Raw genomic sequence first — 27,481 nt, forward strand, 5'->3', positions numbered from 1 at the left:
TATAGCAGAACTGGTAATACTGTGGTAGGAATTGCACAGTAGAAAACTACAACTTTTCCATACAGTGTTATTATTTGCTGTTAAACCAAGTTTATCCTGTAAGATAAACTGCTTTTGGTTGTGGATCTTGTGAATATTGACTTCCCAGAAGTGAAGTTTCCCAAATTATACCAGTCCCAAACATGTCACAGCACCTTTCTATACTTCTAACACAGTCCATAATATCTTGACTTGCCCTTTTCCCCATACTTTCTTTGTGTCTTGGCCTGTCATTTCCCCCACCCATTTCCTGAGTGTTCCTATAATGAAAGTGGCACTTTGTCAATGTTTACCAATAATGAATTATTGAAAGTTGTCCTGGTTATGCAATAAGAAAAGAAGCTAAAATGAAGGTTTTGAAAAAGGCCTAACTTTGATTCCCTCTTTGGATGGGTAGGTGGAACAGTTTCCATGGTGAACTGACAGCATATTGGAAGAAGTTGGAAGGAGCTCTGGAAATCCATGCCTTGATCAGAGAAATTGAGGATATCACAGAGAGAATCAGTGAAAAGGTTATTTGTTTTGCTACAAGTTCTCATTCCCTTTATATCTTGGAAGTGTTTCCTAAAGTGGAGAATATTCCAAGATTCTCAATAAACTGAAATGCCATTTTATCCTGTAACTGTGTAGTTGACAAAAGGAGAATGTGTAATGTGCAGGAGGATGCAGCAAGAAATTAACGTTTGGAGGTTATTTTAATTTTAATGTTAGGATTCCCAGATCTGAAATATTTCAAAATCACTTATACGTTGCAAATTTCTAGTAATTGTTGCAGTAATTGTGAAATGCAGAGATTTTTAAGCAAATGTATCAAAAAGTTTGAAAGAAAAAGAGAATGAAAGGATTTGGAAGAACTAACTTTGTCCTCCCTTCTGTTCCCCCAAGAGTGCATTGATGCAAGCGCTGGATTATGGAAAAGATGTGGAAAGTGTAGAAAACCTAATCCGGAGACATGAAGAAATGGAGAGAGAAATTAGCATAATTCAATCCAAGATGGAGGTAAAAGGCCAAGTAGTTGACACCAGAAATGGAAATGGGAACCTTTCATGAGAAATGTATCCTGCATGGACAGTTAGGCCCTATTTTGAGCTAATGTGGTGACCCCATCCATCTATGTCGTATGAATTACTAGTGGGTTCATTGCTTTTTGAGGTTTGTGTTAATACACACATAAATGCACACACAATGTTGTGGTGTCCAAGACAATAGGGATGAGGTAGAGAAGAGTTCAAAAAAGATAGGCCATGAACTGGAGGACAATCCTGTACCACTAAGGTGCCCTCCAGTGCCATGGAGGACTGTGCCTCACCAGCAGTGATGAAGTTAGTCCAGCCACCAGCCCAGGCAGCTTCTGCCCATGGAGTATTGAGCAGGGGTGGGCATCTTGTCTATCTCGGGCAGCAACAAGTCTAAGGCCAGTCTTAGTCTCCATAAAGCAGAGTATGGTAACCTGCAATGGTTCCATTTTCTGGGCACATGGCTGAAGCTGTCCTTTTCTTCTATGCTTGGAACATATGTGTACCCTGTAAACTATAGCTAATTATCATGTGCATGTATGGAATATGTGAATATTTAGTCAATATCCTAACTTCTTAAATGGAAAAATATGTTTATGAAGCTTTGGCTGTGATCCTAAACACACTTGCTAGTGGTAGGCCCCATAGAACATGATGGGACTTACTCTCGAGTAGTTGTTTAGAACTCTCTCTTCCCTGGAATTGCTGCCCCCTTTCTCCACTTGTTTGTTTTCTTGCTGGGTTGCCCTTTTATCATTAAGATCATTTTATTGTCTATATTCATGTGTTCTGTATTTTAATTCTATTTCATTAGCCATATTTTGATGTTCATTTGTAGACAGAAAAGCAAGATGTTCCAAATTAAATTATAAAGTGCCTTTAGGAGAATCAATGCAATAACTATATAGAGTGCATGTGCTTCTTTTAGTCACTAGAGCTGGAATCATTCCCAGTCTGTAAGAGAAATCCATCCTCCCTAAGTGACAGACTGACTGCAAAGCAAAAGGAAATGAAAAACTATTGGCTACGTCTCCAGGGTCAGGCCAAGCAAAGGTAAAGATATTTACAAGACTGCCATTTTGAATGCATAGAGTCCCACCACCATTTTGTGTCCGCTTTCCTCTTCCCACCAAGTCAAGCAGTGATGCTCTTCATCAGACTTGACTGGAGGCTTTTCCAGGCTTCTCCCCACCCATTCCACATTGATCAAGCAAGGCCAAGTCAGTCAGTCCCCAGGGAGGCAAATTCCAATTCATTTTGCCCTTGGACAAAGATGGGACTGTTTCTCATCACTGAAAGAGGTTAACACAGGTTTACCTTGCACTCTCTTAACTTCCTTTCCAGTTGTGCATTTAGTTTCCCCTCCATCTCCAGTAATTCTGGGCTGCACCACTGCAACTACTCAAACATGTTGATCTTCACTTTAGGCTTCTTCCCCAGTGCTGCTCGTTGGGTGATTGCTCTTGTGTTCTTCTGTCATTCATCCACCAACCTACCCACTCATCTTACAGATTGTGAGCGGCAGGTCCCCTGAGTGCCAAATCCCAAATGTCTCCTCCAGTAATCTGGAGAGCTCCTGTGGAGAGCGAGCAGCTATTGCAGACAGAGGATGGTGGAGTAATTGAAAGGAAGAGACAGGCAGAGAGCCACACTGGAGTTGATTGGGAGCTATTTGTTTGCTTCAGCCCTGCGGTGAAGAATGCTGCATGTAGATAGATCTGGCCAGAAGTGACAGCTTGTTCTTTGTGTGACAGGGGTGAGAAGTTGGTAGCCTCTTATCAGTTGCAGAAGTTCAATCGTGAACTGAAGGAGCTTCTAGACTGGATTCAAGAAGTCAACACTCGAATACAGGTTGGAAGTCTTCCTAAGAGTCTTGCTGAAGCTGAAAGTATGATTGAAGAGCATCAGGAAAGAAAGGTAAGTGTGAATTACTTAGAATTGTACCCACTCATCATGATCACACTGATGCATCTCATTTTATTTAAAAAAGAAATAGCTAAAGCTATCTAGAGCTGATAGAAATTGTAGGCAAAAACATCCGGATCTCCACAGCTCGCCCATCTTACTGTAAAGGATGCCTGATTGCAGCAGTCTTGGTACCAAAGCTGAGATGTTTGGACACAATGGCAATCCAGACTTCATCAAAAGGCTGCATAAGCAATCTTCACCTCTCTGCTTTCCCTCTGAACTGAAGAGTCCTTCTTCAGGCCCAAATGTGGGTTATTGATTGCTTGGGCTTACTTTTTAGTGTCTGTTATTTGGGCCATCTTTTGGAATGGAAACATGTGGACACTGAAATTCTACCATCCTCGTTTGTCAGCATTATCTCTAGTCTTCCGATCCCAATATACTTTAGCCACATCATGCAAAATAATCTGATGCCTGTCTGTAGGTAGAACTACACATTATCCATTGGTGTGTTCACACAACATAAAGCACACAGCATGGTCACCGCATGACATGGTAACCTACATTGTGTCCTAAGTCCGCACATTTGTGTGGTAACTACTCAATAGAAGTTTCCGCACACCTCCATCTTCCTTCCAAATGGCAGTACATCTCCCGTCAGCCCTCATGGGAATCAATCCCAGGGTGTACTGCTACTTCCTGTCCCACTTGATTGGTCCATGTGCTCCCCCGGGCATGGCCTCAGCCAGCCGCTTTTGTTTGGTTTTCCCTGCTGCTCTGTGGACCCCCTTTCCCCCTTGAATTACCCACTTGAACATCAAGAGTAGAGTGATAAAGTGCTGAAGACCGCATGCTTCTGGATGGATGGGTCCTAGTGTTACCAGTCAGAAGGCACCATGCAGTTTTGCATCTTTCCTTCCTTAACAGATTTTCTGTGGTAAGAAAAAAGATGGAAAAGGGCCTGGGATAAAACACAGGAGGATTATAAAGAGAAGAAGATGACATCACCTGGATACACATGAAATACCCCATGAAATTTTATAAAAGCCCCATCTGGAAAGCACCTGTAATGAAATGGACCAGAAACTGTTTAGGAACAGAGAGAAAAAGTGCAAAATCACTGTGCTGTTGCCACTTTCTGCATTGTTAAAAAAAAGTATCTAGTATTTTAAACATTTCTCCTTTACAGCTAGCAAATAAATCCCAGATTTGGCTCAGAGGGGAAACAGCTCTTCTAGAGTCATAGAGAGGTTTGGGGTTTCCCCCCCCCCTCAATAATTTTTAGCTCTGAGTTTCCTGTGCTGTTCCTATGACACAACCCAAAGGCTCATGACTTTCCACATAAATGTTAATATTGGCAGGTTTTCTGTGCAGAGTGCATTTTTGTCCCCCAAAGACCCATATGCTGGATAGTTCTGCATGAACATTTGACATCAATCTCTCTTCCAGGCAGAGATTGAGGCACGAGGAGAACGGTTCAGTGCACTTAGCAACCATGGTCAGGAGCTTGCCAGCGCAGGCCATTATGCAAGCCCTGAGATCCACCATTCCCTCATCAGTCTACAGCAGGCATTGACTGAAATGATCCAGACCTGGCAAGAACAAAATCTAAAACTGTTTCAAGCCAGAGACCTACAGGTAGGTGAAGACATTTTTATTTTATCAGTCACATTTCTCTGTCACCCAGTCACCGATGCTCTCCGAAGGAGCCAGCCGGATCAGAATAAGAGCTGTTGGGAAACATCTCAAGCAGGGGCTTAGAATCGGGCGGCTGCATAGCAGGGATTCAGAGCCTCTTTCAGCCTGAAGGACCAGAGGGCCTTTTGGAGAAGACCTTGGGGCAGCACTCCAGCCAAAAGGCCAGCACATTTTAGCTTACAATTCTTCCTGAGAGTAGCTAAGTCTTGGGTGAGTCCTTTCAGCCACCTAAGGGGACGAAGTACTGCATAAAACCTAGGAAACCCCAAATGATCAGTACTAGGGATAAAGGGGGTGGCACAGGGTGAACCAAGGAGGAAGCGTGTGCCCTTCTAGAGCACACCAGACCAGCAGGTCCGAGTTTCTGTTACCCTTCTTTAAAGAGTGGTGCTCTCCCTGATCAAAGTGGAAGAAAAGAGAAATAGAACCAAAGGACACCTTCACTGATTGACCAAGCTCACCTTCAGCTCAAACTCAAACCCTCAGTTAGTTTTGATATATTTTCTGTTGAATCTTTTTGTTTGTTTGGTGGGGGGTGCATGCAAGCACACACACTTGCACATTTCCCCTAAAAAGCATAATCAAGAAGAGTTTTTTCATGTCATAGAACTTATTTCTGAAAAAAAAGAAAGAGGAGCTGGAACTTGCCTTTATCAAGAAGTTGTGTTTATATCTTCTTACGTGGAAGCAAATCCCTATATTCGCGCATGCATACAGAACACTTAATGTTTCTTAGTAGGAAAAATATGCCATCACATGCATTTTTAAAGATCCTTCTTCCTTTTAACGGATGTGCAGGTTGAGGGGTAAGCCCAGATCACTGGCTGAGCATCTGCGTTGCATGTCGAAGGGCTGAAGTTTAATTCTTTATCATCTCCAGTTAAAGGCTATGGTAGCAAGTGACCCTAGAAAGTTCATAGCAGTCAACCAGAGTAGACACTCCTGATTCTGTGGATAAATATTGAATGCAGGAGATAAGTTTGTTTCTGATATAAGTTCACTTCTTAATTTCTATCTAGGGATATGAGGGGGAGCTAAAAATTGCCGACCTACATACTTAAAAAGAACTTCCCACACACATCACCTACCACCTGTAGCAGATACTGTTTTACATCTGGGTCAGTCTGCTGCCCCTCCTTCTAATATTGGGAGCAGTTCCACTGGGATTCTTTTACATATTGCTTGAGCAAGCAGTAGTAACTTGTGGCTTCAGTGCTGAATATTCTTCCCTGCAAGTAAAGTTTCTACTTTCCTGGTTTTATCAGGAAGAGACTGAGCTTGCCATGTTTTTCTCTTTCACACACACAGACTTTCTTTGGTTATGTGGAGCAGAATGAAAGTTGGCTTAGCAGCAAGGAGGCCTTCCTAGCAAACAGAGACTTGGGGGTAAGTGAAGTTGAGGTACACTTGTTCAAATATTCATTGGTGTTCTATATTTTACTCCATAATATATTTTAATTTCACTGGTTTTTATTGAAGTAAAATTTGCATCTAAGATTATTGCTTTAGTTTTGTGTTTCTATCAAATCTTGGAAGCTATGTTGAGCAAGGAGAGGCTTTTTGGAGAAGCAGCATCCAAATGTCCTAAACAAATAAATATGATTAACTTTTTTAAGAGAAAGAAAAAGATGTCACTGAGGCAAAAGGATAAAATAATGAGCTCTAGGTAGTGATATGTTGTGCCTAAGCCCAACTTGCACGAAGTATTCACATGGGAGTCTGGCAGGTAGTGAGTCCAACTCTCAGGCAGGTATAACCAGCAAAACTGGTCTGCACCCACACTGCATACCAACTGCACAAGCAGAGTTCTGCTTCCACATACATGGGCTGTGGGCTTTGCAAAGTTAACAGGAAAATAGTTAAATGCAAAAAAACGACCCACTAGCATTCCCAAGTGTTTGTGGACTTGACTGTGGTTCAGTTCACTTCCTAGGCCAGCACAGAAAAGTCCAACAAGAGCAAGAAAGTGGAATTCAGGGAGGATTTTCACATCACCACCCTAGGTAGAGCTACTTTCCTCTTTCTTCAACAGACAGCTTATTATGTATTAAGAGAACATTCCCCAGCTTGGTGCCCTCCAGACATTTTCAGCTAGAACTCTCGGCATTCCTGACCTTTGGCCAGGATGGGGGCTGAAGTCCAAAACATCAGGACAGCGCCAGATTGGGGAAAGCACTAGGTTCCTTGGATTCCTTGGCTCCTGACTCTTGGTTCTTCATATGCTTTCTGTCCCTTGCTTTCCCTTCTGTAGCAACCTCTGTCAAACTGCTTTTGTTCTCAAATATTTTTGAGAGGCTGGAGCACACACAGTAGAGAAACCTTCCCCAACCTGGCAACCCCCCGCCCCACCCCAAATTTGTTGGACTGCAACTCCCAGCAACCTTCTTCTGAGGCTTGCAGTCCAACACATTTCAAGGGCACCTGACCAAGCTCTGGCCCCCAGACATGACTGAACTACCTGAAAGCTCTCCGGGTTGCTCATCTTTGTCCTCCTGTTTAGGATTCGGTCTCAAGTGTGGAGAGCCTGCAGCAAAAACACACCCAGTTTGAAAAGGACCTGGAAACCCAGCTGGGCAAGATTGAGATGATGACCACCTTTGCCCAGCAGCTGAGGGACAGCCAGCATTATGACTCTGAGAGCATCATGAACAAGTGCCAAGCAGTGCTGAGGAGGTAGCACCTACTAACCCTTTTCTCCAGTTTTGCCTCCACACCTCAAGCAGGGACTGAATTTTTCAGGGTTCCTTTATTACTTGTCGCTCATCCAAAAGTGTTGCATTCATTAGGGCCCCTGCTGTGCTCTTCAAACACAAGCACACTAATCCAATTGCTTGTTGTGTAATCTGGGTAATATATACATAAGCATGGAAAGGCAGTAGAGTAACCTCCAGATATGTTGGGCTACAAATCCTGTAAAGCTCAGCCAGGATGACCTGTGGTCAGGGATGATGAAAGTCGTTGCCCAGAACATCTGGGTTGCCTGCACCAGTGACAGGGGAGCATCTGCTGGGCATGCACACTTCTAAATGTGCAATCCTGTGCATGTTTAGATGAAGGAAAGTCCTACACTTTGTGTACCACAACAAGCATGGCTGCCTGGGGAAGGTTGGGAGTTATAGGACTTTTTTCTACTTAAATATGCATAGAATTGCATCTTAGTGTGCTCCTTTTTAGACTCTGCTCTTTCTTCCTCGCTTCTCATAGTTTAGATACCTGCTTGCCAACCACAGAAAATTGAGTGATACTTGAATTCTTCCCCAAGGGTGAAGCACACCCTTTGAAGTAATGTTGGAAGTGGAAAGTAGGAAAGTTGCATTAGGCCTCCATGTGACCTTATCACCAGGTTCTTTCTTTCTTTCTTTCTTTCTTTCTTTCTTTCTTTCTTTCTTTCTTTTGGCTTAGAAAAGAGAGGCTTCTGGAAGTTGCTTTAGCTCGCAGGCGTCTGCTGGAGGAGTCATGGCTATTGCAGAAGTTTCTGCGCGATTCCTTTGAGGTATAGTGTGTGCATTTATTTCATTTTCTGAAATATATGTAATGTTGGTGAGAGAATTAGGGTGTTTCCTGATGAAAGGGGCCTAGTGTGATACATTGGAAGGTACTGTGCAGCTACTCTGTCTAGGGACAGGGGGAACCCTGACAGAATCTGTCCTTTCAAACATCCATGGACTTCCTCTTGTGCTTGATCTGGTCTTCCAAAGAAAGCCAAGCTAAGAGGAAGTCTGTGAATACTTGCTGAGCACAACCAGCAATGTTTTTCTGCAGCAGCTGCCCAAAGTGGACCAGAGTCCAAGAGACCAAAACAAGGGAATTTGGCAGATTTCTGCACAAGACAGATTCCTTGCACTTCCCTAATTCTGTCTTCCTAATGGATTCTCAGTAATAAGCAAAGGGGGGGCATTGGAAAACACAAGAAAGCATGGGGGAGTTATGACTGAGCATCACTTCAGCTCCCCACTCAGTTCCACAAATCAGCCAGAGGAACTGTGTGATTAAAACCTCATCTGGAAGCACACATGCAAGATGGCTGCGTGAATCTGGACATAGCATCGAGCCACAGGAGAATTTGGAGCCCCAGCTCTGACCTTGGAAACTTGCTCGCATGTTGTGGTTGGGATGCCAAACACAGAGCGCCCACTTTCCACCTCACACTCAACACAGAAACAGCTGCACTGGCTCTGGCTCCAAAGCTGCAGGAGTGACCTTCCAGAATGGAGTTTTGTCAGTGAGACAGGGAGTGGGAAGGGGAGGAGACAGGCACTACCAGCATATGTTGTCCCTGGGTGGCATCTCAGACTCCTTTCCTCATGCCACAGCAGGCACACACAGCCCTCTCTGTCGGCATGTGGGTCGTCTCCCCAGCATCTCCCCAGCAGCCAAGCATCGGATAACAGAGCACATAGGGGCCATGTGCATGCTCGGAAAGGAGTAGTGGCACCAGGTGATGATGTCATGAGCCACGACTCATTAGTTGAGACTCGTCCAAGCTTTCGCATGGCCAGTCAGTGTGCTGCCAAGGAGAGAGAGAGAGAGAGAGAGAGAGAGAGAGAGAGAGAGAGAGAGAGAATGAGAGAGAGATTTGCTTGGACTGGCTGTGAGTTTTAATACATTCATTTTTATAAACACAAGATTTTAGCTTTGAGTTTTGAGTATCAGCATGCATACAACAGTAAAGATGACATTAATTGTGCAAAAGCATGCCAAATGCAAACTTTTACCTTTCAATAAAAAGCTGTCTGTATCATTGAAAGCTCTGTTATTGTGTTTTTCTTTTATGACAAAAGATGTTAATGTATGAGTTGTTTTTTCTAAACTAAAACCTCAGTATCCAGGTTTATTGCAGTGTTGGCACTTTGAGAGAAATAAGTGGGTTTTGGGTTGCAGTTTGGGCACTCCGTCTCTAAAAGGTTCGCCATCACCGCTCTAGGGCAAAGCACTTGGATTAGTCTCCTGATATAGGACTGTAAACAGAGCAAGACTCAAGCCTTCAGGCTTGAGCATCATGAGACTTATAAAAATACAGAGGGAGCTGGCACACCGCCCCCCCCCCCTTGTGCCCTGTGAGTGCCTGAACAATAAGCATCTGTAGGGGCAGAGTCTGCTGCCTCTTCCCGCATCATGTGAACAGAAAACCTGAAGCAGACCTGAGGGCAGGGTGGGGGGCAGACAGGAGAATAAGGGTGAAACAACTTTTGAGATCTTTTACCTGCCTGCCACCTTGGGAGTTTATGCTGAAGGGCAAGTTACACATTTTCTAAATGAATAAAATAACCTCTTAGGAATGGATGCAGAAATATTGTAATACTACATTAGATTATTGATCCATCTGAATTACGAATTGTTATCAGTTGTAGCAGGCTTTTTGGGATTTTGGATAGGGTTTTTCCCAGCCCTATTTGGATATGGTAGGGATCCTTTGCAGGCCACACAGGTGGCCTGCCACTGAGTCACTGTCTGTCTCTCTATGAGGGAATGGAGTTTCTCAGTTAACCCCTGCTTCTAAAGAAGGAAACCTGATTAACTGAATGAAGGCAATGCCTGACCTTTCAGCTCCACTTTCTTATTGTTTGCTTTCCTTCCCAAAGGTGGCAGTCTGGATGACAGAAAAAAACAGTATTGCCCTTGATGAGAGCTGGAGAGACCCAAGCAATCTTCAGGCCAAACTTCAAAAGCACCAAACTTTCCAGGCAGAGGTTGTGGCCAACAGAAACCACCTTGATAGTATCAAAGCTGTAAGTGAATAATGAGGTGCATGCAGAGGTGCAGCCAGGAAAGTCTGAAGGAAACAAATGGTTTGTAGCCTGATCCTTGCCAGAGCATAAATCAGTTGAAATTTAATTCTTAGTTACAAAGAAGGTAGGACTGCGTGAGGGTGTTAGTATGTAAGGGAATAATTCAGAAGGAAGGGTTGACAGGAAAGAACTTCAATTTTTATTTGTATTTTAATTGCAGGAAGGAGAGAAAATGCTCCGAGAGGGACACTTTGCTGCTGAAGCCATCCAGTCCAGACTGCAGGAAATAGATGAGCTTTGGGATGAGTTGCTGGAAAACTGCCATGAAAAGAGGAGAAAGATGCAGGATGCCTACAAGGTAAAGTAAAACCTTAGAGGTGAAAAAGACTCTAACTAAAAGGATGGGGTAGAAACGTGTATGCTTGTATTTTCATGCAAACTTAACTAATTCACAAATCTGAAGCTATACACAAACAAAACTTTGATTTCTATAATTTTCCAAATGTTCTGAAACAATTCTCCAGTAAAAATGTGCACAAGAACATGTACATCACACAAAAATGCATTTACTGGTAAAAATAACATATTAGGAAATATATAGCTTACAGGAAAAAGACTATGTAGTAGGAACAGCACATGCAAAACAGTGTTAGGAGAAAGGTACACAGCAATGTATACAGAAGCACACATTCACTTTAGAATACTGCCAAACCAGACAAACAAATGTATGGATGGAAAAATTAGTAACTCAGCAACACTGAAACTGACAGATTCATCTATCCCGAAGACCCTGGATTTGACATAGTTGCAAATGACTGAGAGACATAAAAATACTGCATGTGTAAAGTCTGTGCCTTGTAATGGCTATTATGGAGATCCAGACTACCAGATCAGTCTGCAAAACATTTTGCATTCTTTCCCTGAACTTTTAAATGTCAGATTACATCTGGGTTCTCTCTCTCTCTGGCTTTAGGCCCAACGTTTCCTACACACCGTGCATAACGTGGAGAACTGGTTGGATGATCTAGAAAATGAGATGAAACCACCAGAAGGCAGCAATCATGTGCAGGTTCTAAATGATCTCTTGAAGAAACAGGAGGAGATAGAAGAAACGTTTGCTGGACACAGGGACCAGTTGCAAGGGCTTGTCAACACAGTGCAAGAATTCCAAGAAGAGAAACACTTTCTGGCAGATGAGATTGAGGAGAGGGTTGACCATGTGGTGCACAGGTGTCTAATGATTCCTCATTTCCCCTTTCGTGCTTTCTCTTCTCTTTCATCCTTCCAATCATATATTCTTCCTCACCATTTATTCTGGAGTCAACCTGATCAGCCTTCTATTAGTCTGTAATCTTTCTTAACAATGAAAATGACCTCCGTTTTGAATCTCCAGGTACAAAAATCTTAGGGAGCCATTACAGGAGAGGCGTGGGGGTCTGGAGGCCAGCCAACTGCAGTACCAGTTCCTCCAGGATGTCAATGAGGAGCTGACCTGGATTCATGAGAAACTCCCTTTGGCATCCTCCAAAGACTATGGCCAGTCTCTTACAGCTGTTCAAAGTTTACAAGAGAAACACCAGGTAAGGTACTTCTACAGTTCTGCAGATGGTTCAGAAAACATTTGGGAGGGCTAGAGGCTCCCTGTCAGGTCTCCTTCCATTTTTTAAATTGTTTTACTAACATATCACTGTGGGGTGATTATCCCTTTTTCTGTGCTTGAAAGAGTTTTATGAACAATTCTGCACCACTGTAAAATGTATTAAAAGAACATCTGCTTGCCATGGACGGGAGAAGCTTCTACAAAATGAAATGTTACCACCAAACTTCTTTCTGGGCTAGTTGTTAAGGAAAATGCAGAAGCCTCTTATCTGAAAGCAAGCTGATGGGAATGTATCTACATCATAAGTAGCGTTCCTTATTAGATAATCTGAAACAATTAATAAAAAAAAAGCTAGAACAACCTCTCTAATCCACAGAAGTCAATTTAACTTTAGAAGCAGCCTTTTGCAATCCAAATAGCTCATAAAGGTCTGTTGCCTGAGGCTATAAAAACAACTTTGGGGTTGGTCAAAGGCTTAGTCTAGGTATCTTCTTTCCTTGTAGCCATCTAACAAGTGGTTCTATCATAGATGGGGCAGTCTCAATTGGATGGAAATAGGTTGCAACTCTTTTTTCTTAATTTGCAAATCTCTTAATTAAGTCTTTTCTCTTAATTTGCAAATCCGCCTCTGACTCATCGCCTATGTGTAAACTTCTGCAGGGAAGTTTGCATGCAATCTTTATGATAGGATTATACTCCTATCAGATTAGACTGAATTAGCCAAACCCAGGAAGGATAAGGACTGGGAGCCCTTTTCTTACCTGAACTCTCAAATCCTGCACCTACCCTGTATTTTCATTGACTATGCTAAAGCCTTTGACTGTGTGGATCACAACCAATTGTGGCAAGTTCTTAAAGAGATGGGAGTACCAGACCATCTTATTTGTCTCTTGAGAAACCTATATGTGGTTCAAGAAGCAACAGTGAGAACTGGACAGGGAACCACTGATTGATTCAAAATTGAGAAAGGAGTTAGGCAAGGCTGTATAGTCGCCCTGCCTATTTAACTTATATGCAGAGCACATCATGGGAAATGGGGGGGCTAGATGAATCACCAGTTGGAATTAAGATTGCCAGAAGAAATATCAACAACCTCAGATATGCAGATGATACCACTCTCATGGCAGAAAGCGAAGAGGAACTAAAGAGCCTCTTAATGCGGGTGAAAGAGGAGAGCGCAAAAGTTGGCTTGAAACTCAACATTAAGAAAACTAAGATCATGGCATCCAGTCCTCTCATTTCCTAGCAAATAGATGGGGAAAAAATGGAAGTAGTGACAGATTTTATCACCACAGACGGGGACTGCAGCCAAGAAATTAAAAGACACTTGCTCCTGGGGAGGAAAGCTATGACAAATTTAGAAGCATACTAAAAAGCAGAGACATCACCCTGCCAACAAAAGTGCTTATAGTCAAGGCTATGGTTTTCCCAGTTGCTATGTATGGTTGTGAAAGTTGGACCATAAGGGAGGCTGAGCACCGAAGAATTGAGACCTTTGAATTGTGGTGCTGGAGAAGACTCCTGTGAGTCCCTTGGACCACAAGGCAATCAAACTGGTCAGTCCTAGAGGAGATCAACCCTGACTGCTCTTTAGAAGGCCAGATACTGAAGATGAAACTCAAATACTTTGGCCACCTAATGAGAAGGAAGGACTCCCTGGAGAAGAGCCTAATGCTGGGAACAATTGAAGGCAAAAGAAGAAGGGGACGGCAGAGGATGAGGTGGCTGGATGGAGTCACTGAAGCAGTTGGTGTGAACTTAAGTGGACTCTGGGGGATGGTGGAGGACAGGAAGGCCTGGAGGAATGTTGTCCATGGGATCACGATGGGTCGGATGCGACTTCACGACTAACAGCAACCCTGTATTTCATTTAGGTAGAACTTTAGTTTCTGTTCTGTATCCCTCTTTAAATATTAGTAACTGTTGATAGTCTGTGTTGCTTGCCCCCATTTCTGTAGAAAAACTCAAACAGTATTGCTGTCCTCTGGTCCTATTTCACCTAGGAGAGTAGAAGAGGACACCTCTGAAGACTCATATGAGGTCATTTGGGAAAGTAGCTTCATTGTGTGCAGCTCACTCTTCCCCCTTTCCACTCCAGAGCTGACCTTTGAAACAGCCCTGCAAATTCCAACTGCATGGATTCACTAGTTTCTGTGATGTTGTCAGGGAAGAGATACAAAACTCTTCCTTCAGTCCCCAGTTTTTCACTTTTAAAGGGTTTCTTCTTCTTCCCAAGCAAATGAATGGAGTATTAAATACATTAATGTGCATCCAATACTGCTTTTAAAAAGCTGACAGCCAACTTGAAATGTGTGCTAAGGGGCAGTTGAACTGGTAGGCTATTTGCTGGTATGTGTGTCTGTCACTTTAGCTGCCAAGCTAAGAGAAATCCAGGCATGAATGAAAGCCTAGGAATTTGTCAGGGGCTCTGTTTTCATACTAGGTCTTCACCTTAATGCCTTCAATCCTGGGGGAAAGCAAAAGTAATTTTAAGAAAACTCCATGCCAGTGTGGTGTAGTGGTTAAAAGTGCAGCACTGGGACTCAGATGATCTGGGTTCTGGTCCCCACTCAGCCATGGAGCTTACTGGGTGACTTTGGGCCAGACACAAGCCTGCCTCACAGGGCTGTTGTTGTGCGGATAAGATTCAGAGGAGAAAGAGAATGATGCCAGCCTCCTTGTGTTCCTTGCATGATAAAGGGTAGTGTATGAATATAATAAATAAATAAAGCAGCAGCACAGCCTTCCACAATCTGATGCCCTCCAGATGTGTTGGACAACCCCCAGCATTCCCCAGTTAGTTTTGTTCATTGGGGGATTCTGGAAATTGTTGCCCAACACATTTTCAAGGCATCCATCTGGGGAAGGCTAGAGTAGCGGATTAAAAGCAAGCATTTAAAAGCAGAACACATGTAATAAAATCACAGCAAAAGTATAGTGAAACAGGATCTGTGTGGACTGAGAAATGGATAAAATGCTTTTGTCTAGTTGTGATAGTTCTGTTTTTGTTCTGTACTTACCAGAACTTAGAGAATGAGATTAGCAGCCATGATGCCTTAACTAAAGCAGTGATCAGCACTGGGCAGAAGCTGGTGAGTGGAGGACATCCTGCTTCACAGGAGATCATGGAACAGGTGAAAGAGCTGGAACTTTCCTTAGCACAGCTGAAGGCCAAAGCCCAGGAGAGAAAAAAGAGACTCCTTCAGTCTTACGAAGCCCAGCATTTACTCACAGAGGTAAGGCAAACCCCCGTTCTGCCTCCACGGCTTGGATCCAGAGATGTTTTGCAGGAGCAGAAGGACATTTGCACAAGGGCGGCCTGCAAAACCTTCCTGATCCACTGCAGTTCCTGGGATGCCAAGAAAGGAAATCCCTCACTCCTCAGGAGAGGCATTCCGGGGTACAGGGGGTTATATTGGACAGGAAGGGCCAGGAAAGTCCTGTGTCACCTGCAGTGTCCTGCAATGTCTTTCTCTGGGCCCATTGGTACATGTCTGAAGGATCAAAAGTTTTTATTCAGGCTTGATAAATATATGCTTAGAACTGGAATGGAAATGTCTCCTTGAGTCAACCTTCTCTAATCTGATGCCTTCCAGATGTGTTTGCAGTCCAGGGGCCATGCCGGCTTTGAATTATGGGGTTCAGCACATCTGGAGTTCAGCACATCTGGAGAGCATCTGCTGGGGAAGGCTGTCCTATCTGTACTTTCAGTTCAGCACTCTCAATCTAGCAATGACTTAATTGCAACTGGTATTAAATTCTGCTCCTTGCTTTCAAGATGTGTTGGCTATCTTAAAGTCTTAAACTGGTGAAGCATTCCATCTCCTCAGAACTTCAATGCAAATAAAATAAGGGGATGTGAGATGTCCATGGTGAATCTCTTGCCATCTTTGTCTCTCACTAATAGCAGTTCAGACAGGTCTTATAGCACTGGGAGCAGGAATATTTTGGAATATTTTCCCCAGGAAGGCTCACCAGATGCTAGATGCCAAATAAAACTTTTTTTCTAACATCCAAATGTCTTATTTCATTCACACACACACACACACACACACACTGCTGCTACTTTCTCTAGATCTTGCTCTGGGCCTGAAGCTGGGGAGCAGGGAGGGCTGGGGGGCTGCTCCCTTTACATTTTCGGATTCCTTTTTTCTTTTTACAAACAATTTTAAAAGTTTACAGTTTTGTCTTTGAGCTTCTTTACAAGGAGGCATTTATTGTGCAGTCATGATTCCTCCCTTGCAGCAGGTGCATTTGGACAATGCTGTCATCCTCCAGCACCTCCCCCACGCTTTGCAACTGTCTCTTTTACATAGAGGAAAACCTGGTGCTATTTAGAAATTGTGTTGTGAGAAGCTTGTGTATTCCAGTATGCTGCAGTGCTGCCTTGTGCTTGTGTAAAGGAATATACAGAAAGGTAGGGGGAAAAGCTCTTGAGAAAAAGCCAGTGTGAAGGAGTCAGTCTCCATCCCACCAAGAATCTGGCCTTGGTAATGTGGCAGGTTTAAAGCATATGTAGAAAACCCCTTTAAAAGCCCTGCAAACCACATGAACTGTACAAATACCTTTTTGCCAGCCTCTCTTTCCCCCTTTTAAGCTGGCTGCAGACCCGCCTCCCTGAGTGCATGGTACAAGAAACATCTAGGAGGAAATTCTCAATATGCTAGCCAGACTACAATTCCCAGGATTCTTTGGGGGAATCTTAGTGAGTCCTGTCACTGTATCTCCATCCATCTCTTCCGATTTTGCAGCCTTATAGAGCAGGTTTCGGGGAAGGGCCTGTTTTGTCTGCAAGTTCAATCATCACTGCATTTCTTTCAGCTTCTAGAAATGGAATCCTGGATGGCAGAGAGGAGGCTTGTCCTGGAAACTCCAGATTATGGGAAGAATGAAGAAACTACTCAAGCACTGCTTCGTAAAGTGGAGGCTGCCAAGCTGGACCTAGAGGGATTCAGGCCCCGAATTGAGAAGCTGAGGGAAATAGGAGCCTCCCCTTCTACCACTGACAATCCAGATAGGTAGGCGAGTGGAAGAGACTGTGAATCCTTGTCACCAAGGACCTCATCAGAATGAACCAAACTGGTAACCAGTCTGGGTTGTCATCTTCACATGTAATTTCAGAGAATCACCCAATGTGCAAACACGCTGGCTACATGAGTGGTATATAAGTCTGGCTGTCTGAAAAATGCAGGAATTTCAAAATTATAGAAGAAGGCCTGTTCAGGAGTCTAAACAAGCTGTTTGCTCTGGGTGGTAGGTGATACATGAGCCGTGACATGTTTTCTCCTTCAGCAGTCTTGCACAATAGTTTACATCTGCTGATCAGCTGTCTCCGTTGTACTTAGCGGAAATCCGCTATAGAGATTTCACTCCCTATACACACCAAAGCAGCTTTGGATTGCAAGGCATGATTTTCCTTGTACTCAGTGATGCAGTTAGGTAAATTTTTTCTAAGTAAATTCTTGAAAACACACTAAGATTTCTCTTCCCCTCACCCAGCTGCCATTCCATGCTTTATGGTTGCTTCCACATTCCTCATGTTAATTCTAACTTTGTCAGCCCTGTTTTGAAAAAGTACTACGAGCAGTTTTGCTTGTATTCTTGCAGTTTAAACTTAATTAATAGCACCATCATAGCTACAGGAATAAAATGAGGTTTGCTTTGCTATGCCCATATAACATGCTCTTCTCTGAGTGGTGATTGGTGATGGATGGTTCTAGCCAATGAGCCCTAAACATCAAGTCTTAGTTGTTCATACCAGCCCTTTCTGTCATGGTGGTGATTGTATTTCCTGCCCCTTTGGAAAACAGAAATTGCACACATGCAATTTCCCTCTTTATAAAATACATCATTAATGAGGAAGGCTGCACAAGCACTGATCTTTTCGCGCTGTGCTCTCCTTTATCCTCATTCTTAGAATACATTTGTGAATATCCTCCTGTGTCTGAAAATACATTTTGATCTCTACCATGGCTCTACAAACAATCCTTTTAGGACTACTTCTTCAACAAATTGTTTTCCGATGTCATATTAATTATTGTATCCCAGCAACCTATGTGAGCCTTGCAAGGGACCCTGGGGACACACGCCTCTCCATTCATGCAGCACAACCTCAAAGTCCTCTTCTTGCTGCACAAGCCTGTGTCTTACTGAGACACAGGACTCCCCTATTGTTGAGATGTAAGGCCAGCTGCTCATCTTGATTATCAAAATGGCTTTCGTAGTTTGCTGTGGCTTGCAGAAGATCACTTTTGTCTTGTGGTGAATAGCTCATTTCCCATGAGTGGGATGCCATCAGAGCCCCAAAGAAAGTGGCTGCCATGACCAAGATAGTTGCATGAAGTCATCTTTAAGAAGACATGAAATACACAGGACTGTCATCCAAAGAAGACCTGCACAAATTTTGCAAGCTGTGTCTCTGTCAGGGAGCTGGGCACTTATATTAGTAGGGATTGGACCTGTTCTTCCTACAAAGAAGCTTTCAGAGGTTGTGGTTACAGATCTTTATTCAGAGGCTGTCACTGAGAATCAGGCAGTTTCAGATCCTGGAGGAGATGGAAACTGCTAGAACTGGTTTGTTGAACTGGTTCAACAGAGCAACCTGCATTTTCAGAGCCTTGAGGGTGTGGGGGTGTTGTGATGAATGCCACCCACTTCAGAATGCACTGTCACATCACTGAACATTTGCATTATAAAGCTTCAGATCCGGACTATGATGTTTGCTGGTGCAGGCATGGGCCTGTTTAATGCAAGATGCCAGGTGTTGTTATTGACACAAATAATTATAGTCATTTTTCTAAGGCTGGTAACTTTTTTTAACAGCTCAACTATCCTTGCCAAGCTCCAGGCTGTCCTAGAAGAATACCTCTCTCTCCAGCAGAAAGCTGAGACCCAAATAAAAGGTCTGCAGGAGCAATCTCAACTGCATCAATTTGAGAGGGAAACCCAGTTGGTGTCTGCCTGGCTTTTGAGCAAGCAAAGCTTGGCTGATTCAGATGATTATGGTCAGGATTTGGAGACTGTTGAGGTACAACCAATTTTGTCCCTTATAGGGAAGGAAGACCTTCACTGGAGTCGTTTATAGCTGCTGATATTGTTGGGTTACATACAGCTCTGAATAATGTATGGTTATCATTTCAGAATCTGTGTGTAGTAAGTTTTAACATGGACTGGGGAATTTGTGGCCCTCTGGCTACTCTTGAGTGGCAGTTCCCATCAGCCCTACCATAATGGCCAATAGTGATGGATGATGGGAGTTGCAGTCCAGACATCTGGCACATGCACACGCCATTCTTGTTTTAACATTTTTGAATAATAATGAAGTAGCCAATTTTATATTTTAACTATTCTGAAACCCTTAATTAAAGCCTGTGTGGGGGTGGTTAGGGTGCTGAACTGGGGCTTAGGAGGCAAGCATTCTAGTCTTCACGTGGTCATGAAACTCACTGGATTACTTCAGACCAGTTGCTTGACCTCAGTCTAACTTGCTTCTTGGGGTTATTGTTGTAGCATAAAATGGGGAGGAGGATTATGTAAACCATCTTGAATTTCTTGCAGAAAAGGGGGTGGGATAGAAATATAACATAGTCAGAAGCCAACACAAAATATTAACCTCCTTTTTCTTTCTAGTTGGTCAAGAGATCTTGGAAATTCCAGTAATAAAAATTAAAGATGATTTCACCGAGTACAGAATTTGGGTGCCTTTCCAAACTTCTGTCCATTACTCTTTAAAATTATATCAAGACCACTATGCTGAGAACAGATGGCAGGGATCTTTTTGTGGCAGAACTTCTAAACAACTCGTCAAAACATCTCTTTTCCTAACCTACAGGTTCTACAGAAAGAGTTTGAAGATTTCATAAATGAAGTAGAATCTCTGGGCTATGCCAAGGTTCTCTTGATAAATGACTTAGCATCCCGGCTGAAGAACCACAGCCAAATAAGTGGCATCCAGAAGAAGACCCAGCAGGTCAATGGCTCATGGGAAAGACTGCGTCAAGCCATCCAGACAAGAGCAGAAGTATGATCCTAAGCTTCTTGGGGTCCTTCCCAGCTCATTAGGCAGTGCCATTGAATACAGAGAGCCAGGGCAGTATAGTGGTTAGAGTGTTAGACTGGGACTTTGAAGATCTGGAATCTAGTCCCCAACTGCCATGAAGCTCGCTGAGTGATTTTGGCACATGTGCTCCTCTCAGTCTAACCTTCTCAGGGTGGTTTTTGTGGTGATAAAATGGAGCTGTGTAAGCCACCTTGGGTTCCTTGTAGGGAAAAAGGTGGGAGAGGGAGAGGGAGAGGGAGGGATACATTTGATGAGCTGGCCCTGTTCACACAGTCAAAAATTGGCTTGAAAAGCTGATGTGCATAACCCTACCCCCATGTACATGGTCACATAGGGAAATGCAATGTGCACATCCACTGTGCTGGAATGATTCCTGCAATCCTGCCATCTCCAAATAGTGCTTCAGCAATTGCAATTAATTATGCATGTCACAAGTAGTGCACAAAATGTATCAGGGGATGGACTGCTTAGCAAAACAAGCTGCTTTTTGATGGTGTGGATTAGCCTCATGACCTTCACTTTCAAAAATGGCCCACAGCCAAAAGACAGCCAAAGCTTTCATATGACCAGATACTTAGAGCACAATTTAAGATCTCCCAAAGCATACAATTTCAGCAGTGACCCTGCTGGAAGCCCCTGTCTTCGTTTTGTTGTACTTCTAGCTTGATGCTAAAGAGTTGACAGTAAGGATAAGCATTGCTAGCATATCTTCTCCTTCATCAGAATCTCAGAGGAGCTCACCAGGTTCATCAGTATGATCATGATGTGGATGACCTGAAGGGATGGATGCAGGAGAAAGAGGCTGTTGTGGATAGAGACGATTATGGCTATGATCTGCCAGGTGTGCAGATGCTCCTCAGCCAGCATGAGGGTGTTGAGGTAAGTGGAAATGATCACCTTGAAATAATTACATAAAGCCATGCAGTTTACTTTGTGTTGTGCAGGTGCCAACAGTGCTTTAGGTGTCCGCTGCCTTACCAAAAAGACTTTACATTTGAATGGGTATTTCATCTTACAAGTCATCTAAGGCTAGAGTTCAAGGTTCCTGTCTGATTAGAAGCCATGCTTTCTATCTAGAATGCAGTTCTCTCAGATGTGCATGGGAGACGATTCAGTAAGCTGTGCATATAGTTGACAAAAAGCAGATTAATGCAGATTAAGAAACTTTGCTCAATTTAGTAAAGGACTCATATGGGATTGGATTAAAGGACAACAATAAAGAGTCAATGTTTACTGAAATCTTCATTTAGTTTTCCTGTCTGTGTTCCAGAGAGAACTAGCAGCCATCTCCAATGAGCTGGAAAGGGTCAGAGGAGCAGCCTGGCATCTTGGTCACTTGTATGCTCAGGCCAGGGACAACATGATGGATAGACTTGCAGAAGTGGATGGCTGCTGGGAGAAACTGGACAGGAAGTCTATGGAGAGAAAGCAGAAGCTGCAGCAGGCAGAGCAAGTCCAGATCTACTTCAATGACTGCAGAGAACTAATGTGTGTATGAGCTAGTCTATCTGATGTGGAATACTTCAGTCTTTCTTTTGCAGAATGAAGATCTTGGAGTGTATGAAGCACTAGAGGTGGAAACTGGGCACTTTAAATCAATGATTAACTTCATGAGACCAGTATAGCAGCTTAATTATACAGATGTGTGGGTGCACCTGAGTATAATTCAGTGTATTCATTTGCATGTTTTTGGCCTGGTTTACACACAGCAACAATCCAGAGTATGGGCTAAGTACGTATGATTGATCATTGAATCATGCTTTTTGGTTGAATCATGAGTTGGCATTACATTTGAACCCTGAACAATGGTTTAACTCTGGGTTATTAACCATAAACAACCCAGAAAGAAAACCCATGTTTTGTTGTTGAGTTGTGAACTGGTTGTTTATGGTTAACAATCCAGAGTTAAACAACAGTGCAGGGTTAGTATGCAGCCGATACATGCTAATCAAGTCGATGTTTTGATGCAACTGCGAATTATTAAACCTCCATGTGCCCAACTGTACCCAGTAGCAACAGAATCCCTTCCATTTTTATTTCTGGGGAAATACTGTACTGCATCCCTTTTGGTTGTCTCCTTTAGGGCCTGGGCCAAGGAGATGCATGCATTGATTATATCTGAGGAGTTGGCAAGTGATCTGCTTGGTGCAGAGCTGCTGATCAAACGTCATGAGGAGAACAAGCGTGAGCTAGAGAAGCAGTGGTTGAAATACGAAAATTTGGAGCAAGTTGGAAAGAGCCTAGTAGAAAGTGGGCATTTTATGTCCATGGAGGTAAGTTTCTGAAAGATTCGATGTGATACAATGAGGGCTTCTCTACATGAAGAGTTTAAGCCACTGCTATATGGAGAGTTTTTCTTCTATTTTCATTCAGGAAAAATGAATCCTCTGCACAGGGTTTTTTCCCTGAGATGTTGCATTTGTCTGCCTTTAATGGGAGGATATTAGTTGGGAACAGCAACTTTGACCCCATTATGTATATTGTGGACCTCTATTATATTCTGGCAATCAGTTGGTTGGAAATAGGTTGTAGGATCCAACGGTCTGTCCCACAGTCTTCTCCCTAAAACATCTCCCCCTCTTGATCTAGTTGCCAAGCAGAGCCTGACTACTTAGCTTCTGTAGAGCTGCTGCCTTTTGTACCATGATGATGGGGTTTCAACCATCTCCTGTGGGAGCCCATTCCATACCCTCAGGATCCTAACTGTCAGGAAGTACCTCCTGGCATCCACCTTGAATCTTGGTTTCCTGAGCTTTTCTCCACTGGAATGCATCCTGCCCTCCACCACGGGGAGGAAAGGTCACAACACACCTCTGCATGACACCCCCTCAGCCCTTTGCTGCACTGATTCTAACCTTGCTATGTCCCTCCTGTAATGAGAGGCCCAGAATTGAACACAATACTCGAGCTGCGGGCACACCAAAGTAGTAAAGAATGCCAATAATACCTCTCTTGATCTAGAAGCCATGCTTCTGGCCAAATAAATAAATCATAAAGCCCTGAAAGTGTGCAACCACGAATGGCCAGCCAGAATAGGCAGTCATCAGGAACATGCCCCTGTCCTCAAGAGGCATATCTTGTGCCTGACCCCTTGCTGTACCTCTGAAACAGCATGTGAAGTCAAGGACAATACATTGCTTCCCTCTGCAGGTTTCCATGCAAGGCATACATGAGCTCCAGCCTTCATCCTCCAGTCTGAAGGCAGGGGCACAAAGCATTTGGGAAGTGCAGAGCCAAGGCAAATATCAGATTCAATCCAAATGGTAAAGCAGGGTAGGGGATGGGAATCATTCTCTCGTCTGTACCTCCAGGGCTGGGTTGGTGAAATGGTAGATGGTTCCCTGGACCTAATTATGTCTGTGCCGATCTAAAGCAAGCAATGCTGTGCCAACTATGGTTGTCCATGGTGGCTTTCTAATGGCCTGGGGGTGGAGGCTCTCAAGATCTGGGCTGGACATGACTGACTTACGATCAAGGGTCGCGCTCTACTTCCTGAAGGCAGGCATCTTCACAAGAGCAGAGTGCACCTCAGCAAAGCAGGGAAAGGCTGTGCCAGGGCACGAGGAGAGGAGAAGGACCTGCGGACAAATGCCAATTCCTACTGGTGCCCCAGTCTCCCTTCCTCCCTGTTCCTTGCACATAGTGAAGCATAGTGGTGGTGAAAATTGCCGCTCCTCAGTCAGACCATTGGATATGCGTTTGTGTCTCAGCTTGGAGGGTTCCATGTGTTGTAACCCCCCTCATGATCAGGCATGATCATACACGTAGCCAGGGCACGGCTCATCACGAGTTAGAGGCATGGTCAGAGTGTTCTTGTTCTCATGAGAACAAGAACACGAACACGGATGTGCACACTATGCTAAGCTGACAACAAAGCAGGCTTCGCTCCAGCATTACCAGTATCACCACAGACATTATGCCCTTGTACCCACGCTTGCTTGCTTTTGCATGATAAATGGGCAAAATGTGCTCTCCCCTATTGTTTTTCTGTTGTTCCCCCATTGTTTCTCTGTTGCTCCCCTATTGTTCGCTGTCATTCAAGCATAAGTGTAAAAGAGTATAAAAATCAAATGTCTCTCCTCTGCCTGCTACCACACTCTCACGAGTGCATGGTCCCTGCTGGCAGGTAAAATAAATCCCTCTCGATAATTCCAACCAGTCTCTGGTCTCGTCCGTAATATCGCGCCATACAACACTTGGAGGCCCTGTTTGATCATCCGTGAGGATGTGGGGCTTCGCGGATGGGGCGATGGGTTATCTGTCGTGGGGTTCTCCGCCCCTTTTAATTATAAGGAGAGACGGACACCATGATCCTGGGAGTTTCCGTTGACACCGTTCAAGGTAACTAGGTTTTGTCCTGGCGATATCCAGCCACATTTCTATATATGGAATTTGATCTGGGTGTCCAGGATTCCCAAGGATCACAGCCTCCACATTCCTAATCAGGATTAAATCAAAGGAGCCCTCTGAGGGCCATCCCACACCAAATGAGGTCCACTCTAACTCACAAAGGGTCTGGAGGGTCCCTGGCTTAACCGAGACCCCGAATCCTGAAGCCCTCTCAAAGAAATCAGAAAAGTTATTCAGAAGGCATTGCAATGGGGTGGTCGCGATGGACTGTCCTTGCCCCATTTCCCATCCTGTAAAAAAGGGTTATTATACAAAAGAAAACGACGGACAATCTAAATAGATGTACAGGAACTGAGGCCGGAAGCGACGTCTCGCTTCAGACCGGAAAGTAGCCCTTGCTGCGTCCAGCAGGCTTTCCTTTCCAATACCAGATCTGCAGATACTAAGAAATGGCGGGTAACCGCCGTGCGCACTTACCGGTAATTCCTCTCTCGGCTAGTCAGACGTCCCACCGAGCCAGGGCAGAGGCATAAGATGCCTGTGGGCCCGTCCCTGGTATCGGGAGGACGCAGGACCGACAGTCTCGGTGATCTCGCTGGGGCCTCCAAGTGTTGTATGGCACGATATTACGGACGAGACCAGAGACTGGTTGGAATTATCGAGAGGGATTTATTTTACCTGCCGGCAGGGACCATGCACTCGTGAGACTGTGGTAGCAGGCAGAGGAGAGACATTTGATTTTTATACTCTTTTACACTTATGCTTGAATGACAGCGAACAATAGGGGAGCAACAGAGAAACAATGGGGGAACAACAGAAAAACAATAGGGGAGAGCACATTTTGCCCATTTATCATGCAAAAGCAAGCAAGCGTGGGTACAAGGGCATAATGTCTGTGGTGATACTGGTAATGCTGGAGCGAAGCCTGCTTTGTTGTCAGCTTAGCATAGCGTGCACATCCGTGTTTGTGTTCTTGTTCTCATGAGAACAAGAACACTCTGACCATGCCTCTAACTCGTGATGAGCCGTGCCCTGGCTACGTGTATGATCATGCCTGATCATGAGGGGGGTTACAACACCATGCATCTAGGGTTGAGGTGGCAGGATTCCACGCTTAACTCGCTTCCCATTTGGCCTCCATCACTCAGACTGAGCTTGAATCTATCTTCAAAAATGACTGCAACATGTATTGACCAGTGGTTGCGTTTGTGCTTTATCTCAACCGCCATGTGCATACATGGGATTTGGCGTCCTCAGCTGCATGACATGGGGGAGCCAAGTATATCTTTTGTCTCAGCCACAAGGAGTTACCTTCTCTTGGGGTGTCCGTGTGAGGATAAAACTTTGCTGTACCATACAAGGCACACTGAGTGCTTAGGTGAAGCTTCAAAAAGGATTTAAAAAAAAACCCCGCTTCTTCGCTCTTGTGATCTGAAAAGGCACAAGGCGTGTTTGGTAAAGAAGTGCAAAATGATGAAGAACAAGTGGGTTAAGCTTCAGGTCCTTGAGGGCTTCACCTGACATGTGGCCCTTCACAGACTGTTATGAAAGGGGGAAGAGCAGGGATCTTCATTAGAGAAGCTCTCCACAGTCTTGAGATCCGTGTAACTTCATACTTTGACCTTTGCAATGATACTTGGTTTGCCTCCATGTGATTTGTAAGGAGAGCCAGAGATGACGGGGGTTAAAGGATCTTCAGAATTTGTTAAAATAACCTGTTGCTTCTGTGAACTTCACTGTATTTAATCCCCAAATCCTTTCCCTTAAATAAAGATATTTCAAATAAGTACTACTTGTGAAACTGATTAAGAGATGCATTTGTCTTGTCCAGTAAGTACCCAGCTTGCTAGTCTAGAACAGTCTGGGAGCCTGGGAGTGCTTCCAGATTTGACTTTTATTGTGCAGTCACCTTCTACATAGACATTTAGCATTCAGATGGGGGCAACCCCCATTTTTAACCTTTCCATTCTTCCTGCTCCACTCTGATTTCTGTCTTTATTTTTCTTACTGCATTCCATTCATGAAAGGAAGACTGAATAACTATGGGGTATTTTTTATTGGTAACACTAGGAATTACCTATCTGGAAATACTGCACTCTAAAAAGCAGATTCTCTATAGATAGAGCATACAAATGTTTGCTTTTTGATGGTATGTATACCAGATCCATGCAGTTTCATGCACAAAAGCAATATATTTATGGAAAAATTGTCATATGTGCAGTTTTTTAAAGGCTGAGCTTTTAGGAATGTGTAATAAATCTGACAGGTCGGTATAAAACAGACAGGTTTTCTCAATTCAGCCCCACTTATTCTGTTTGGTCCACTCCACGCTGGCACCAACTCAATTTAAAATGAGTCGAGCCAGCATGAAGACTTCCAATTTTAAAACAGGCTGTGTTTGTGTAAGTTCTATTTTTAAAGCTAGGAAAATCTGTGCAAAATTTTGTGCAATGTGCATAAAATTTGCACAAATAATGAAGCAGAGGCCCAGATTTTGCACAAATCTGAAAATTAACTGTCAAAAAGATTCAGGGTGGCAAAGGAGGAATATTTGCATACATGGTGGGCTGAGGATGCCTCCATATTTCTTATGTTAAACGTTACAAAAACAATTTGTATCTGATGAATTGGCATCAGTTTGGACAAATTATGATTTCTGCTAATTGCACTAGAGATATGCTGTTCTTGGCTCCAAATCTGCACAAATACTTTGAACACTTTTGCAGAAGTCAAGCACACTCAGTTCAGCCCACTTTTGGCCTTCAGGCTGGAAATGTGTTGAAAGTCCATCAGTTTCAGGCAGAATGAGTTTTTCAGTTTATCTTGACATCTTAAAGACTAGCACTCACATATGTGTTTTTCTAGGCCAGAGCTGACTTCATCAGGTACATGGAAAATCTGATGCATGGTTGGAAGCATGTCAAGATCACAGGCCATTTTATGCATTCAGTGAAATAAGCCTTCAAATGCTAATGAAAATTTAGCCAGTATAAATGAGTGTAGCCTTTATGGAGCCTTGAAGCCACAATCCTGTATATTGAAATCCACTTACCTGGAAGTAAGACTTACTAAACTCAAAGAG

The 27,481-nt window shown here is 43.7% G+C and overlaps 1 protein-coding gene across 1 annotated transcript in view; it reads left to right on the forward strand.

The window, feature by feature from the left end:
- The window catches only part of SPTBN5 (spectrin beta, non-erythrocytic 5), a 115,023-nt gene that overhangs the window by 72,024 nt on the left and 15,518 nt on the right, over nucleotides 1-27,481 (forward strand). Inside the window, exons 42-60 of the mRNA XM_044435728.1 lie at nucleotides 437-551; nucleotides 925-1,038; nucleotides 1,984-2,108; nucleotides 2,810-2,972; nucleotides 4,413-4,601; nucleotides 5,970-6,047; nucleotides 7,162-7,334; nucleotides 8,064-8,154; nucleotides 10,244-10,390; nucleotides 10,611-10,748; nucleotides 11,364-11,620; nucleotides 11,784-11,970; nucleotides 15,014-15,226; nucleotides 16,812-17,008; nucleotides 18,813-19,017; nucleotides 19,822-20,010; nucleotides 20,773-20,928; nucleotides 21,320-21,537; nucleotides 22,133-22,322. Coding sequence (XP_044291663.1) covers nucleotides 437-551; nucleotides 925-1,038; nucleotides 1,984-2,108; nucleotides 2,810-2,972; nucleotides 4,413-4,601; nucleotides 5,970-6,047; nucleotides 7,162-7,334; nucleotides 8,064-8,154; nucleotides 10,244-10,390; nucleotides 10,611-10,748; nucleotides 11,364-11,620; nucleotides 11,784-11,970; nucleotides 15,014-15,226; nucleotides 16,812-17,008; nucleotides 18,813-19,017; nucleotides 19,822-20,010; nucleotides 20,773-20,928; nucleotides 21,320-21,537; nucleotides 22,133-22,322 — 3,145 coding nt within the window. The remainder of the gene's footprint in view (nucleotides 1-436; nucleotides 552-924; nucleotides 1,039-1,983; nucleotides 2,109-2,809; nucleotides 2,973-4,412; nucleotides 4,602-5,969; nucleotides 6,048-7,161; nucleotides 7,335-8,063; nucleotides 8,155-10,243; nucleotides 10,391-10,610; nucleotides 10,749-11,363; nucleotides 11,621-11,783; nucleotides 11,971-15,013; nucleotides 15,227-16,811; nucleotides 17,009-18,812; nucleotides 19,018-19,821; nucleotides 20,011-20,772; nucleotides 20,929-21,319; nucleotides 21,538-22,132; nucleotides 22,323-27,481) is intronic.

Source organism: Varanus komodoensis, unplaced genomic scaffold, assembly GCF_004798865.1.
Source record: "Varanus komodoensis strain SLA01 unplaced genomic scaffold, ASM479886v1 scaffold3, whole genome shotgun sequence".
Taxonomy (NCBI): Eukaryota; Metazoa; Chordata; class Lepidosauria; order Squamata; family Varanidae; genus Varanus; species Varanus komodoensis.